This window comes from Sus scrofa, chromosome 9, assembly GCF_054392235.1.
Source record: "Sus scrofa isolate SSC_HxYL_T2T_F1_AM1 chromosome 9, Sscrofa_HxYL_maternal_Yorkshire_Landrace_v2.0, whole genome shotgun sequence".
In the NCBI taxonomy this organism is placed as follows: Eukaryota; Metazoa; Chordata; class Mammalia; order Artiodactyla; family Suidae; genus Sus; species Sus scrofa.
The window spans coordinates 71,427,325-71,444,451 of record NC_139391.1 but is presented as its reverse complement, the minus strand read 5'-3'; the positions used below and the strand labels follow the sequence as shown (position 1 = coordinate 71,444,451).

At 47.2% G+C, this 17,127-nt stretch overlaps 1 protein-coding gene across 1 annotated transcript; it reads left to right on the top strand.

The window, feature by feature from the left end:
• The first annotated feature begins 674 nt into the window (after window positions 1-674).
• On the top strand, window positions 675-8,918 carry AVPR1B (vasopressin receptor 1B). Its single transcript, XM_003130445.4, has 3 exons — window positions 675-2,168; window positions 4,674-5,002; window positions 5,626-8,918. Exons 1-2 carry the CDS (start codon window positions 1,229-1,231, stop codon window positions 5,000-5,002), a joined length of 1,269 nt encoding a protein of 422 aa, XP_003130493.1. The 5' UTR covers window positions 675-1,228; the 3' UTR covers window positions 5,626-8,918.
• Window positions 8,919-17,127: the final 8,209 nt, after the last annotated feature.

The window sequence follows — 17,127 nt, the reverse complement described above, 5'->3', positions numbered from 1 at the left end:
GAACTGCAGAACTCCAGGTCTAACTCCTCCCACCCCTGCCTTCCTGTCACCACTATTGCCCCCTCTTCGCACATGTCCTGCTTCCCCGCCCGCTATCCTTTAAGACCTCCACCTGTTTCCTCGGAAGGAGTCGTCAAGGTCGCTCCCAAGGGCTAAGAGCGCCTTCTGGGGCCTTGCCTCGCCCACCTGGCCACACCTGCCGTTCTTGGACCCTTGCTGGGCTAACAAGGAACCCAACAGCGCTGCTAGCCTTAGGGTCCCCACATGGTGAGTGGCCACCCCCCATTCCCTGGGTATGCATCTGTCTTGGGAGACAGTCCGATGGTTCCAAGCGCGAGCCAAGATGAGGTTACCTGCCTGTTTGCGGATCCATGGGTCCCTCTGGCAGGTGAGCGCTGACTTGTGCGGTCCCCTTCCCACCCTCTCTGTCCCTGATCCACCTTCTCTCCCTGCCTGTGCCTGGTCCACCCTCTGTTCCTCCTCCCCGACTCTCCCCGGACACTCCCCTCTACCCCCTCCAGCCAGCCTCTCCGTCCCCCCGCCGCCGGCTGGGTGCCTGTGTCACTCCGCCCTCCTCTGCAGGAGCCAACCGGCGTGCGGAGGGGCCGGAGCGCTCCGGCTGTGAGCCCATAAAACCTGCTCAGGCTGAGCCGATGCTCTGTCGCTGCCGCTTGTCGCCTCCCGCCCGCCAGGGTGCGCGGGCCAGGCTGGGACCGCCACACTGGGGCTTCCCGCTCCGCGGGTGGACGGGTGACGCTGACGGACGGCTCTGACCGCGCCTCCAAGCAGGCTTAGAGACATCTGCTTTCCACTTCCAGAAAAGTTTGGAGAAAGTGAACTCAGGGTGGATTCAGGAGTGGTGCCAGCTCCCCCAGCCTTCTTTCCTTTTCAGAAGCCTCACCTTGCACAGCCTCATCCATTCTTTCCTTCCTGACACCTTGCCTCCCTGACTCCTCCGTCCCTTCGCTGCCGGTTTCCCCCTCCCCTCTCTAGGATCGGCGCCTTATAGGTCCGTCCTTATCTCTTTCTCCCTCATCCTCTCTATCCCTGTCCTCTTAACTATTTTCACCCAATTTCAGCCCTTCTCCCTGGCATCCTCACCCTCCTCCTTTCTTCCATCTTAAATCTTCCCCTCCCCCCTCCATCTCACTCCTTGACCCTCTCCACTTGCACCCAACTCTCCATCCATCCCTCTCCTCGTCCCTGTCCCTCCCCGAAGACTTCCGCCATGGATTCGGGACCTCCTTGGTTGGCCAACCCCACCCCTGGAGGCACTCTCTCTGTCCCCAATGCCACCACACCCTGGCTGGGCCGGGATGAGGAACTGGCCAAGGTGGAGATTGGAGTGTTGGCCACTGTCCTGGTGCTGGCGACAGGGGGCAACCTGACTGTGCTGCTGACCTTGGGACAGCCAGGCCGCAAGCGCTCCCGCATGCACCTGTTTGTGCTGCACCTGGCCCTGACGGACCTGGGCGTGGCGCTCTTCCAGGTGCTGCCCCAGCTGCTGTGGGACATCACCTACCGCTTCCAGGGCCCTGACCCTCTCTGCCGGGCCGTTAAGTACCTACAGGTGCTCAGCATGTTCGCCTCCACTTACATGCTGCTGGCCATGACACTGGACCGCTACCTGGCCGTTTGTCACCCTCTGCGCAGCCTCCAGCAGCCCAACCGGTCCACCTACCCACTCATCGCAGCTCCCTGGCTGCTGGCCGCCCTCCTCAGCCTCCCTCAAGTCTTCATTTTTTCTTTGCGAGAGGTGATCCAGGGCTCCGGCGTGCTGGACTGCTGGGCAGACTTCCGCTTCCCTTGGGGGCCACGGGCCTACATCACCTGGACCACCCTGGCCATCTTCATCCTGCCTGTGGCCACGCTCACGGCCTGCTACAGCCTCATCTGCCACGAAATCTGCAAGAACCTAAAAGTCAAGACTCAGGCCTGGAAGGTGGAAGGAGGGGGTCGGAGGACTTGGAACGAACCCTTACCTTTGGCCCAGGCTGCCGCCATGCGGGGGCTGCCCTCCCGGGTCAGCAGCATCAGTACCATCTCACGGGCCAAGATCCGAACTGTGAAGATGACCTTTGTCATTGTGCTGGCCTACATCGCCTGCTGGGCACCTTTCTTCAGTGTCCAGATGTGGTCTGTATGGGATGAGAATGCCCCTGACGAAGGCAAGTGTGTTGTCTGGTGGCAGGGGTGGGGGGAGGGGGGAATGAGGAGGAAAAATGCAGAGAAAGGAGAATGAGAATATGAGGACAGGGTTACAGTGACTCCCAGGGCTAGACAGGCCACAAATGAGTGAAAACAATTCAGAGAGATGGTGCTTGTCCCACGTGAAAGGGCTCAGCTGCAACTCCCAGCCAGGCAGCCGATGCCATGTGAAGTTTGTCATGGGAATTTCCATGTTTAAAAATGTTGGTAGCTAATTGAATCATTTAAAGATGCTATATGACCCTAAGGAAATATGACCATTAGTAGATTTGATCAAGCAACTGGCAGTTTGCTTGATGTTTGAAAGGGATTTTCACATGATTCAGTCCAGGATGTCCATGTGTGGCCCACGAACTGTAGCTCTCATCACTCTTGCCCCCCTGCACCTGAACATGACTTTGAACTCCTTCTCAACAGCCCTTCCAGTTAACTAGCCTGAAACCCCGAAATTTCAATTCAACCCTGATGAGAAAGCAGAGGCCCAGAGAGGAAACGTGACTTGCCCAAGGCCACACAGCTAGGAAGGAGCAAAGTGAAGAATAGAACCCAGGCTTGCTGTTCCTTGACTTTTTCCTCAACTCTGTGCCCCCCTTCAATAATCCTGGCTCTGAAAGGGATGAGGAGAGGAGCCTTCCTCCTACGTGAAAAACAAAATGGAGCCCTCCAGGTGGACTGGGTCCCGGGTGGCACGTGGGAGGCCATGTTTTGGTGACTTTTTTGGAGTGAGGTCGATCACAGCCTCCTAAGTTTTAGATACCTCCAGACCGCCAGGCCATTTGGGGGTGAGCGTGTTCTCAGAAAGGTAGGTGCTGGGGGTGGGCAGCAAAAATGTTGGAGAGTGGTATTCAAAGGCATCTATTCCCGGAGTTCCCATCGTGGCTCAGTGGTTAACAAATCCAACTAGGAACCATGAGGTTGCAGGTTTGATCCCTGGCCTCACTCAGTGGGTTAAGGATCTGGCGTTGCCGTGAGCTGTGGCGTAGGTCACAGACATGGCTCGGATCTGGCGTTGTTGTGGCTGTGGCGTAGGCCGACAGCTACAGCTCCGATTCGACCCCTAGCTTGGAAACCTCCATATGCCATAGGAGTGGCCCCAGAAAAGGCAAAAAGACAAAACAAACAAACAAAAAACAACAAACAAACAAACAAACAAACCAGACATCTGTTCTGGTTCCCCTAAGAAGAGTGAGGACAAGTAAGTGGCCTGGGTGTCCTCAAAACAGGGTGACGGGGTGCTCTGCAGTGCAGCATCTCTTATGCAAAGCTGGGGATGTATAACAGGTGCAACACGTAATTGCCCAGGGAGGCCCTGTGCACAGGCTCCTCTGAAAGCTTCTGGAGGGTTCACTGGCCAGTAGACCCAGGCTACCCCTTCCTACTAGATCTTAGGGAGTGGTCCTCTTTGCCTGTGCTTTTGTTTCTGATCTCATTTGGCTCATCCCAGGCCACACTCCAGCCAAATGCTTTGCCTTTTCTGGAGAGATGAAGTAAGGGAAAGGCTGTTAGTGACATTAACACAATTTAGCAAGAGGAGTGTGATGCTGACCATCCCACCGTACCTCTTGTTAACCACCTTTTGGACATCAGTCTGGACAAGGGGCTATTTATTTATTTATTGTCCTTTTGCCTTTTCTAGGGCCGCTCCTGTGGCATGTGGAGGTTCCCAGGCTAGGGGTCAAATCGGAGCTACAGCTTCCAGCCTACACCACAGCCACAGCAATGCCAGATCTGAGCCATGTCTGCGACCTACATCCCAGCTCAAGGCAACACCAGATCCTTAACCCACTGAGCGAGGCCAGGGATCGAACCCGCAACCTCATGGTTCCTAGTCAGATTCTTTAACCACTGAGCCACGACGGGAACTCCCAAGGGGCTATTTATAAATTACCCTTTAAGCAATGAGCATAGTAATCTTAAGAGCTGTAGAGATCTCCCTGCTCTAGTCAAGCCCAGAAGAGAAGGAAGGAGGGCTTCCTAGCACCAAGCACATCCAGGCCCTGTGCTGCTTAGGGGTGGCCCTTTCTCCTTTCCATCTGAGTAACCTGAGACTCAAGGAGGTGAAATAACTGGTCCAAAGTGTCCCTGCTGGTCAGAGATGGAGCCGGGAATCTAATCAAGGTCTTTATGGGCCAAGCTTTATCCATGGCACAGCCAGATTCCCAGTCACAGTTCAGCTGGCACCAGGGGTAAGATGGCCATTTGCCCCTTTATCAAGGAACCTCTGAGAAGAGGTAGATCCTGCTGCTCAGCCAGTGCAGGCTTCCTGCTTTCACCACCAACATGAACCTGTGCCTCAGTACTATGTGTAAAGTGACTTACCAAGGGCCTCTCTGAGCAAAGAGTACAGGAACTAAGTGTCGGAAAATGTGCTTCCCTGGAGTTCCCATTGTGGCTCAGCAGGTTAAGGACCTGACATTGTCTCTGTCCCGTCGAGCTCTGTAATTCTTGTGCTTCTCTCTGGGCAGATTCAACGAATGTGGCTTTCACCATCTCCATGCTTTTGGGCAACCTCAGCAGCTGCTGCAACCCCTGGATCTACCTGGGCTTCAACAGCCACCTGTGGCCACGCCCCCTGCGCCATCCTGTCTGCTGCCGAGGCCCCGGGCCCAGTGTGCGCAGGCAACTCTCCAGCAGCAGCCTGTCCAGCCGCCGCACCACCCTGCTGACCCGCTCCAGCGGCGCCCCCAACCCCAGCCTCAGCCCCAGACTCAGCGGGAGGCTGGAGCCCCAAGACTCACTGAAGGACTCGGAGCCGGTGGACAGGGATGGCACCACCGAGACCGGCATCTTTTAGGTAACACACCCCTGAGTCTGGCGCTGCCCCCGGGGCCGGCGGAGGGTCTCTGCTCATCTCAGATGTGAACCCTGGGAGCATCAGGGCTGGAGTCAGGGGAGCCCAGGTTGAGGCAGGGTGAGGAGGCCAGCATGGCTGCTCCGACCCTCGCTGTGGTCGCTGTCCTCGTTGATTCCCAGTCTCACATGCTGGGAGTTAAGGAGATTCAATGTCTGTTTCCTTGATCCTGCCATATTCACAGGGTGTCTGGGGACCATGCATGTGGTAGATGTGGTGCATCAGATCGGAGACAGGCCTAGGACTGTCCTGTCTGGAGGTCCACAAGCAGCAGGAACTCAGAGGCTGGTCTCTTATCTTGTTTATCCCCATCCTAACCTGACTAGCGATCCCAGCTCAACCCTGAGCGGGAAGGAGTGAAAAACTGTAAGGAGGATGCTATTTGTATCCTGGATGGTTTTCTTTGTTTGTTTTGGTAGCGAGAGGATTGTTAATGAAGAAAAGCAAAAGTAGGCGGGGCTTCGCCTGCTACGCCCACCTGTCTACGGGAAGGGAGATGCAGGGTGAACACAGCACCTGGTAACTAGTAAAAACTCTGCAAATGCTACTTCTCTTCTCTCCCTTAGGGGGCGACAGGGGCAAAGTGTTGCACATTCTCAGTGGAACGACCTGCTGGGAGCGAGTGTGAGAAGAAGGAGTGAGGAAAGGAGGAGATGAAAATGGTCATAATAAAATGACAAACGGAGGAAGCTTCAGAAGCTGCAAGGAGGGGTTGCTCTCCTCCCCCCCCCCCCTCCAAAGGATCCATGCTGCTCCTGCCCCTGGGGCTGCATGGAGGAGGCATCCTTTGGAAAGTGTGACTTGGTCATGGCTGTGAATTTGTTTGAGGCTCTTCAGAGCTTCCACATGAATCACAAGCTTGCTGTGATCAAATCAGGAGCATAGGATTTGAGACTTGGCTCTACCTTTGGGGATCTGTAATGGCCCTGGGCAAGTCACCTCCCTCTCTGGGCCTCAGCTCCTGGCCTGGAGAACAGAAATGATCTCGGAGGATTTTCCCAGCTCTAACCTTTCATGACTCTGCAAGACTGGAGAAACGGTGTCTTAAGGACATTCTAACCAAAAGACTGGAAGATTTTTTTTTTTTTTTTTTTTTTTGGTCTTTTTAGGGCCACACCCGCAGCATATGGAGGTTCCCAGGCTAGGGGTCGAATCAGAGCTGTAGCCGCTGGCCTAAGCCACAGCCACAGCAATGTGGGATCTGTGCCTCTTCTGCAGCCTACACTGCAGCAATGCTGGATCCTTAACCCATTGAGTGAGGCCAGGGATCAAACCCAGGTCCTCATGGATGCTAATAAGGTTCGTTAACCGCTGAACCATGACGGAAATGCCAAGGCTGGAAGAATTGTTCAATTTTCACGACAATGACATTTATGCCCTTTGACTCAATTCGGGTGACTACGGGTCCTGCTGTGGCCGGAACTTTTGCCCTCAATTCTGTGATGCTGACACCGGGAGAGACAGCCTAGCAGGTAGAATCTGGGGCTTTCTCCTGCTTCTCATCACCTCCAGTGGGGTTTATACCATGGAACAACCTCCCACCCTGACTCTGGTTCTACTCTAAGTGATGGACTTGATGGTGAAAAGAGCACCAGCTGAAGTCAGGAGAACTGGCTCCTGGCTCTGCCTGGTTCACGCCATCACCCATGACCAAGACCGTGAAGATGCTGGCTGATCCTGGCTCTCTTCATTATGAGTGTCAAATAGGACTGTGGATGGTGGTTTGTCAGCCCACGAACCCATACTCATTAGGGATGACTAAGCTAATTAGGAGCTCCTGAGAGCAGCTCTAGGGAACAGATTCGCTCTCTGCCCTCCACTCCTAGGGAAGCTTCGAGGAGTGGCTGTGCCTTTGGGCATATACTTACGTATGAGGCTACTTAGCTCTAAGTTTTCTTATGCTTCCTTAAAAGAAAAGAACCTAAGCCGAGTGTTGCGAGTGAGCAAAGCATCCCAACCCTTTGATACGAGAGAACTGGCAAACAGGATGCATATGGGACCAAGGCCCAAGGCGGATGGGCACCCCCACCCCATCTCTCTTCACAACACCCCATTGCTCAGTTAAGCCCCTGACATCCAACTACTTCTTCCCTGTCCATCTGTCCCACTGGAGCTGGGCTCAGGAGCTTCCTATGCCAGCTTGGGCTGTTGAAGTTGCTCCTTCCTCTGCTTGCATAAGCCACCCTCCTTTCAAGACCGCAATTTCCAACCCTAATGCCCATAGTAGGTACTGAGCAAACTTTGCTCATCATGATGACTGAGAGGTAGAAGGGATACTGGCCTTGTACCCCTAAACCTGGATTTGAGTCCTGCCTCACCTCTTTCCACCTGTATGAAACTTAGCAAGTTTGCCTGTATGAACTTGGGCAAGTTATCCAATCTCTCTGAGCAACAGGTGCCCCATTTGTGGAATGGCAGTAACAGTGCTCGCCTTGCTGGGAAGGATTTGTGAGGCTGTGGACTGACTTTGGAACATCCTACTGATGTTGGAGAAGATAATGGCCTGGCTCAGGATTGCATCCAGTGGGTACCTCCAGGGCCCTGGGCCCAGGAGACTCCATAGTAGAAAGGAGAGAAGAGAGGAGGCCTGGAATTGAGGTTGACCAGAGCCCCTGCCATGCCCGTTCCAGGCCTTCTATAGCAAAGAGTAGCAGGTAATCCCCCTATTATATTTCCAACTTTGCATCGCACAAGGGGGATTTACTTATGGTTGGTGGCTTTGGGGCCCTCACTGTTCCTCCCATGGAGAGGCTGCTCTTGTTCTTTTCCAGAAAGCTGGTGCTGTCCTATGATGAGGCCAGTGGGGAACAGCTGGATACTGGGATAGGGGGAGGCTCCTGGAAGAAATGGCATGAGGGTGTCTGGATCTACAAATGATGGCTTTTGCAGTCCCTGTAGGAAGCTCTCACAGACACTCTGAGACAACACAAGGGCCTTGGATAAGGTTCGGGGAGGTGGGCACTTGCTGGAAACAAGAAGGAACTTCTGTGTTCTCTGGGTCAAACTCGTTTCTTTTTTTTTTTTTAATGCATTAAAAATATTAAAGTATAGTTGATTTACAATGTTGTGGCAGTTTCTGCTGTACAGCAAAGTGACCAGTCTCTCTCTCTCTCTCTCACACATACACACACACACAAACAAATACACATTCAATCTCATTTCTGAGTTTGCCCCAGGAAAAACAGAAAGATACTATCCCTGGGCTGAGCACATTTGTAAAATGTTTATGTCATCCTGTGGACTCAGAAATATAGCACTTCAGTCCCTTGGGACCCATATGGGAGCAGGGGGTCAAGGATGCGCCAGGCAGAGGCTGGCAGGAGAAGGTTAATTGCTTGACCGTGGACATTTCTCAGAATGACTTTTTATGTTGTTTGGTATAGGCCAGTAATTTTCCAGATGACTCTGTCTGTGTTATGCATGTAAATAGGTGTTTTATCTATTGAGGGGCTATAGCCTCAGCCGAGGGCACAGCAGCTCACTCCTGGGTCCAGCACCCATAGATGTGGTTGAAATTGACCAATAAAACTCCTTAATGACCGGGAAATTTCTGGGCATCTTTGCTTCCTATGGGCAATGACAATGGGATATGCAAGCTAAAATAAAGTTTTGATCTCTTTGAGCAGGGCAGAGGCAGGGGAAAGGCTGAGGGGCAGAGAGCCACTTTCCTGGAGCCTCAGCATCTACTTAAGAGGGAAAAGGAGACAAGCGTGACCTGGGATTTGCCCTGAGACCACACGGTGGCAGTGTGGAGCTGAAAGTGGGCCTGAAGCAATAAATGACCCACAGGCCCCTACTGGAAAGTTACACAGTCTCTCAGCTCTAAGGCCATACTACCTTTCCCTAAAGTTCTAGCGCCTTGGCCTTTCATTTGACCCAGTGCTCCTGAGATTCTTGGATGTGCACGTCTTTTTCCCTAAGTTCATGGAGGATGTATTTAGCAAGAAGGGGCAAAGAACAAGAGGTTTCTTCTGCAAGGTGAGGACCTGAATATAGAAATTCCTGCCTGAAAGGCTAGGTGTATGAGGGAGCTCATAGAAAGAAAGAGAAAGAAAGAAAAAAAGAGAGAAAGAGGGAAGGAAAGAGAGAGGAAGGAAGGAAGGGAGAAAGGAAGGAAGAAAGAGAAAAAAAAAAAGAAAAGAAGAGAGGAGTTTCCGTCGTGGCGCAGTGGTTAATGAATCCGACTAGGAACCATGAGGTTGTGGGTTCGGTCCCTGCCCTTGCTCAGTGGGTTGACGATCCGGCGTTGCCGAGGGCTGTGGTGTGGGTTGCAGACGCAGCTCAGATCCTGCGTTGCTGTGGCTCTGGCGTAGGCCAGTGGCTACAGCTCCAACTCGACCCCTAGCCTGGGAACCTCCATATGCCGTGGGAGCGGCCCAAAGAAATAGCAAAAAGACAAAAAAAAAAAAGAGAGAGAGAGAGAAAACCACTAAGGTGAAGCCATTATAATGTATTTGGTTTAGAGGCCAGGGGCTTGGGTTAGAAGGCCTCCTGATCCCGGAGCAAATATCTCACTGATGTTGGACATAAAATACCTTCCTCATGCTGTGGGTCTTGCTGGCTAGTAAGTCTAGTGTCCCTCATGGAATCATAGAATTCTGCTGCATCTCTATTGTGGGCACTGGGTGCTTGCTCCTTTAGAATAAATATTCATTGAAGACAGGTCACATTTTTTTTCTGGTCTACTCCATATTCCCAGGTCATCACTGGCATGTAATCAACCTTCATCTGGTTGCCAGTACCAAATCAGTTTGTCTGTAGCATGTTATAAGATAGTTTTGGAGAGGTTTTTATCCAGTCCTTATCCATGGAGGAACCCAGAGTAGGCCAGCCTGATACTCCCCTGGAGGTTCTGATGACAAATAACCTGGGAGAAAGCCACTTCATTGTACTAGAAACCATGCTCCTCAGTTTGTCCTGTTTGAACTGTGCCTTGTACAGGCAGCCATTCCTACAGATTTATACAGCTACCCTTTTAAGCTCATGGAGGTATCACAAACAAAAGGCCATGTTATTTCTAGCAACATGGCTAGCAATGTGGGTCAGTTCAGATTGTTAGCTGGCCCCAATCATTGTCAGCTTATTGGCTCAAGCTCCTTAGTATGTCAGATCAGCCCTCCTCTTTATTTAGCTTATCAGGGCACTGTGAGGTCATCAGCATCACTGATGGTCAATCAAACATCTGTGAGTCACTTGGAGCCACTCTTTCAACTCTATTCCTAAACAGCACTCTCCAAGTATGCCTTTCCTTATAAGCAACTCTATGATATGTTTATTTGCCGTGAAAGTCATACTTGTGAAGCCAGGCATAGCAGCGTTTATGACAGACCTTGATCAGCTTGCTGGTGCCATGGCCATCTCTGCTTTCTCTGACCCCAACTAAACCTGCTCCCAGATATCACCACTGCTTCTGAGCCCAGGCTCAGATATTTCTCCTGCAGTTCAGTTCAGGTTAGTCCCTGGAGAATTTATTAAGTGCCTGCATTGGGTCAGGTCTGCCCCCTTTCCTTCTGTCTCTTCTCCCATCCATCAGTTTTCCACCCTTTTTTCTCAACTGAGGCCAAAAACTACCTCTCTCTGAGATGGTTTTTGATAAGGCCCACCTTTCTTATACCTACCAGTCTTATTCGTATTCTGCCTAAACATTGACCAGCTCTGGTTTCATTGCTCGATATTAGTTCTTCTTTGTCACATGTTGTTTTGTACATGTTCTTGCCTGTGCTCACAACTAGGTCATACATGCCTTGACCCCATCCACATGTCCAAGTCCTCTTTTTGTGTATGATCTTCCCAATTCCCAGGGCCTATCCAGAATTATGCATAAAGCAGGCATTCTGTCCATACTACTGCAATTTTCTCCTCTCCTGGTGTTGGAACTGTCTCTGCAGTATCTCTGTCTCTCTTGCGTGTGCTATAACCTATCTGAATATCTTCAGCATACTCTTGAATTGTTTTTTCCTTTTTAAAAGAGATCTCCATTTCTGGATGCAAAGATACTGTTATTGTTGGTGGCTTTGGTGGTGTTTAGTCTTTATTCTGCCTCTCTAATCAGTAGAATCTCTTCTTCCCCATTAAGAAAATCTTAAACAAAATTGATAACCCCTAAGGCAGACTTACCAGGAAAAAAGAGAGAAGACCAAATAAATAAAATCGGAAATGAACAAGAAGTTACAATCAGCATCACATACATATAAAGGATCATAAGAGATTACTATGAAAAATGATATGCCAATAAAATGGACAACCTAGGAGAAATGGACAAATTCCTAGAAACATATAATCTCCTGAGACTGAATTAGGAAGAAATAAAAAATATGAGCTGATCAATTACCAGTAATGAAATTGAATCTGTAATTCAAAAAACTCCCAGCAAATAAAAGTCTATGAGAAGACAGTTCTACAGGTGAATTCCACCAAACATTTAGTAAAGAGTTAATGCCTATCTTATCAAATTATTCCCAAAAATTGCAGAGAAAGGAATGCTTCCAAATTCATTCTATGAGGGCAATAGTTCCCTGATACCAAAGTCAGACAAAGATATCACAGAGAAGAAAATCATAGGTCAGTATTATTGGTGAACATAGATGCAAAAATCCTCAACAAAATCATAGTGAACCAAATCAACAATATTAAAATTATCATATGTCATGATCAAGTGGAATTTATTTCAGAGATATAAGAATGGTTTGATATCCACAAATCTAAGGAGGTAAAAGATCTATACTTGGAAATCTATGAAACGCTAATAAAAGAAATTGCAGATGAGACAGATAGAAATATATACTGTGCTCATGGATTGGAAGAATTAATATTGTTAAAATTACCATACTACCCAAGGCAATCTAGAGATTCAATGCCATCTCTATCAAAATACCAATGATATTTTTCACAGAACTAGAACAAATAATTCTAAAAGTTGTGTGGAAACACAAAAGACCCTGGATAGCCAAAACAGTCTTTAGAAAGAAAAACAAAGCTACAGGAAACAAACTTTCTGATTTCAAACTATATCACAAAACTACACTACCAAACAGTATGGTACTGGCACAAAAACAGACACAGAAATCAATGGAACAGAATAGAGAGCCTAGAAATAAATCCGCACTTACATAGACAATTAACCTATGACAAAGGAGGCAAGAATATACAATGAGATGACAGTCTTTTCAATAAAAAGAGTTGGAAAACTGGACAGCTACACACAAAAGAATCACACTGGACTACTCTCTCACATACCATGCATAAAAATAAATTCAAAATAGATTAAAGACTTAAATGTAAAATTAAATTGTCTAGAAGAAAACAGAGGCATTACACTTTTTGACATTGGTCTTAGCAATTTTTTTTTTTTTGATATATTACCTCAGGCAAGGGAAACAAAAGCAAAAATAAACAAATGGAACTATAAAAAACTAAAGCGCTTTAGCACCATGAAGGAAACTATTAACAAAATGAAAAGGCTGCCTACTGAATAGGAGAAGATATTTGCAAATGATATACCTAATAAGGGGTTAATATCCAAAATATACAAGAATTTATATAACTCAACATAAAAAAGATGGAAAACCGGCAGATAATTTGGATAGACATTTTTCCAAAGAAGATAATACAGATGGCCAGTGGACACATGAAAAGATGTTCAACATCACTAATCATCAGGGAAATGCAAATCAAAACTACAATGAGATATCCCCTAACACCCGTCAGAATAGCTATTATCAAAAAGACAACAAGTAAGTATTCAGGAAGATGGGGTGGGGGTGGGGAGGAACTCTCCTGTACTGTTGCTAGTGCAGGGAAGGTAATGCACCTTTGTGCAGTCACTGTGGAAAACAGCATGGAGATTTCTCAAAAGAATTGAAATTAAGACTACCATACAATACAGACCTTCCACTCCTAGGCATTTATCCAAAGAAAATGAAAACACTAGTTAGGAAAGCTATGTGCACTCCTATGTTCATTGCTGCATTATTTGCAATAGTCAGGATATGGAAGCAACCCAGTGCCCCTTGATAAAGAGGATGGATAAAGAAGATGTGAGACACACACACACACACACACACACACACACACACACACACACACACACTTGTATTACTCAAAAAAAGAATAAAACCTTGCCATATGCCACAACATGAATGGACTTAGAGGTTATTACACTGGCTAAGTGAAATAAGCCAGACAAAGACAAATACTATATCATTTCATTTGTATATGGAATCTAAAAAACAAAAGTGTGATAAATTCATTGAGTAATTAAAAAAAAAAGAAAAAAGTATTCTCAAAATTAATATCATGAAGCTTTGGCCTTCAGGATTTTTCTAGGACTTTTATAGTTTGGGGTCTTATTTTTAAGTTTTTCATCCATTTTGGGTATATTTGTATGATATATTATAAGGATCAGTTTCATTCTTTTGCAAGTGAATAACCAGTTTTCCAGACAAAATTTGTTGAAAAGAGTATTCCTTCTTCATTGTGCATTCTTAACACCCTTAACAAAGATCAGTTGATCACATATGTGTATATTTTGAAGGGGGAATCTCTATTCTGTTCCATAGGTTTACATGTCTAACTTTATGCCAGTACTGTACTGTTTGATTAGTGTGCTTTTTTTTTTTTGTCTTTTTTTTTTTTTTTACCTTTTCTAGGGCCGCTTCCCATGGCATATGGAGGTTCCCAGGCTAGGGGTTGAATCGGAGCTGTAGCTGCCAGCCTACACCAGAGCCACAGCCACGTGGGATCCAAGCCGCATCTGTGACCTACACCACAGCTCACAGCAACACTGGATCCTTAACCCAATGAGCAAGGTCAGAGATCGAACCCGCAACCTCATGGTTCCTAGTCGGATTTGTTAACCACTGCACCACAATGGGAACTCCTGATTAGTGTACATTTATATTATATTTTGGAATCAGAAACAATAAATAAAAAACAAAACAAATAAATATGACAAAATAGAAACAGAGTCTTAGATACAGAGAACAAACAGGTTGTTACCAGAGAGGAGGAGTGAGAGAAGAGAAGAAGTAGGCGAGGGAGATTAAGAGGTACGAACCTCCAATTGCCAAGTGAATGAGTCACAGTTCTGAAAGGTTCAGTGCGGGGAATACAGTCAATAATTATGTAGTATCTTTGGAGATGACAGAGGATAACTACACTTACTGTGTCATCATTTTGAAATGTGTAGAAATAACAAATTGCTATGTTGTGCAACAGGAACTAACCGAGTGTTGTAGGTCAATTATGCTTCAGAAACGTACAAACAGGAATTCCCGTGGTGGATCAGAGGAAATGAATCTGACTAGCATCCATGAGGTTGCAGGTTCGATCCCTGGCCTTGTTCAGTGGGTTAAGGATTCAGCGTTGCCGTGAGCTGTGGTGTAGGTCGCAGGTGCAGCTTGGATCCCTCATTGCTGTGGCTGTGGCTCCTATTGGACCCCCAACCTGGGAACCTTCGTATGCCTCGCATGGGGCCCTCAAAAGACAAACAAAACAAAATAAGACAAAACAAAACAAAACAAAAAACCCACCAAAAAACCTATACAAAAATACTCATAGAAAAAGAGATCATATTTGTGGTTACTAGAGGTAGGGGGTTGTGGGAGGGGAATTGGATGAAGGCGATCAAAAGGCGCAAACTTTCAGTTGTAAGATAAATACTAGGAATGCAATTACAACATGATAAATCAAATTAACACTGCTATTATGTTGTATATGAAAATTGTTAAGAGAGTAAATCCTAAGGGTTCTCATCCCAAGGAAAAGTTTCTATTTCTCTAACTTTGTACATGTATGAAAGGCTGGATGTTCACTAAACTTATTGTGTCAATCATTTCATGATATATGTAAATCAAATCATTATGATATATACCTAAAACTTATACAGTACTGTGTGTCAATTATATTTCAATAGGAGTTCCCATTGTGGCACAGTGGAAATGAATCCGACTAGGAACCATGAGGATGCTGGTTCGATCCCTGGCCTTGCTCAGTGGGTTAAGGATCCAGCGTTGCCATGAGCTGTGGTGTAGGTCCCAGATGCGGCTCTGATCCCGTGCTGCTGTGGGTGTGCTGTAGGCTGGCAGCTACAGCTCCTATTTGACCCCTAGCCTGGGAACCTCCATAAGGTATGGCCTTAGAAAGACAAAAAAAATTATGTTTCAATGAAGCTGGAAGAAAAAAAAGAATCCCTAAGGAGATGTCACAGTCACTACAGGCTGCCATAAAAAAAAAAAAAATACCATAGACTGGGTGGCTTATAAACAACAGCTATTTCTTTTTCATAGTTTTGGAGGGTGCCAGCATGGTCAGTGAATGCCCTCTTCTGGGTCTCGGACTTCTCATTGTATCCTTACATGTGAAGCAGCTGGGAAGCTCTGTGGATTTCTATGAGCACTAATCTCCTTCCGGGGGCTGCCACCCTCATGACCTAACCACCTCCCAAAGGCGCCATCTCCCAATGTCATCACTTTGGGTTAGGATTTCGATACACGAATTTGGGAATTTGAGGGGGACACAAATCTTCAAACTGTAGCAAGAGAGAAATAAGAATGGCAGTTAAGAGGAGTAGGGACATATGAACTGGCAAAAGTTTCCAGTCCCCAGAAACTTCAACTAGAACCCTTTCTTCAGATCATCTTGGGGAAGAGGAATTTGGGAAGATGAAAGTTGCCCATCGCTCTGAGGCTGATAAGAACTCAGGTAGTCAGTGCAGGAGCATGGGCTTTGATGCATTCTTTGGTATGGCCATTGATTAACATTTGCGGCTTAAGGGCTCCAGGGAGTAACATCCCCACAGGCCTTGTTTGCTATAGGGAGTGTACCTACGCCCAGATGGACATTAATCCCTATCCCCCTGTGACTCAGTTTACAGGAAGAGAAGGGCAAAGAAACCATGAGACTTAGGAGACATTTCCACCCCTAAGACCCCTATTGGACAAGGATTGATATACGTAACTGGGCAAGGCCAATGGGAGAAAACCTCATCTTTCTGGACCCCATGTTGTTACCCCCCCAACTTTAAGGGATAAAACCCCCTATAGGACAATGGGGCGGGGGCTCTTCTCCCCTATCCCAGATGTCCTGGAAGCTATTTGCTTTCCTGTAATAAAGACTTGCTTGCTGCCTGTGTGTTCATGAAATTCATTCTTTGGCTGTGTGAACAAGAACCCGAATTCAGGTAATCTCTTTCCAGCATCAACTCTCAGACCAAGGATAGAAAGGTCATTTACAGCCTGCAGATGGAGCACAGTAAATAAATAGTCTCTAGGGAGTTCCCATTGTGGCTCAGTGGTTAACGAATCCGACTAGGAACCATGAGGTTGCGGGTTCGGTCCCTGCCCTTGCTCAGTGGGTTAACGATCCGGCGTGGCTGTGAGCTGTGGTGTAGGTTGCAGACACGGCTCGGATCCTTCGTTACTGTGGCTCTGGTGTAGGCTGGTAGCTACAGCTCCGACTAGACCCCTAGCCTGGGAACCTTCATATGCCGCAGGAGCAGCCCAAGAAATGGCAAAAATAAATAAATAAATAAATAAATAAATAAACAAATAAATAAATAAATAGTCTCTAGACCTGAATGCCATTTTCCCACAGTTTGATTTTAGCTAGGAGTATTTTTAGGATTTCCGTTTTTTGAGAAGTTTGGTTAGCTATTGGCAGCATTTTTTTTTTTTTTTTTGTAATTTTGTCTCTTAGCTGTTGGGAAAAAAAGGTACATCGTATATTTATCTAGGCACTATTACTACACATGATCAATTTTTAAACATTTAATTCCCTGAGGTTTTCTAGAATAAGCATACTGAAAACAATGGCGAACTTTATCCCCCTCTCCAATAGTTATAGCCCTTATTGTTGTTCATTGTTTTACTGCCCTGGTTCGAATTTCTTTTTTTTATATATTTTATTTTATTTTCCCACTATACAGCAAGGGGATCAAGTTATCCTTACATGTATACATTACAATTACATTTTTTTCCCCACCCTTTGTTCTGTTGCAACATGAGTATCTAGACAAAGTTCTCAATGCTACTCAGCAGGATCTCCTTGTAAATCTATTCTAGGTTGTGTCT

Coding starts and splice junctions, on each gene's coding strand:
- AVPR1B (XM_003130445.4), top strand. CDS start 1,229: ATGGATTCGGGACCTCCTTGGTTGGCCAACCCCACCCCTGGAGGCACT. Junction 2,169..4,673: donor TGAGAATGCCCCTGACGAAG/GCAAGTGTGTTG, acceptor CTCTCTGGGCAG/ATTCAACGAATGTGGCTTTC.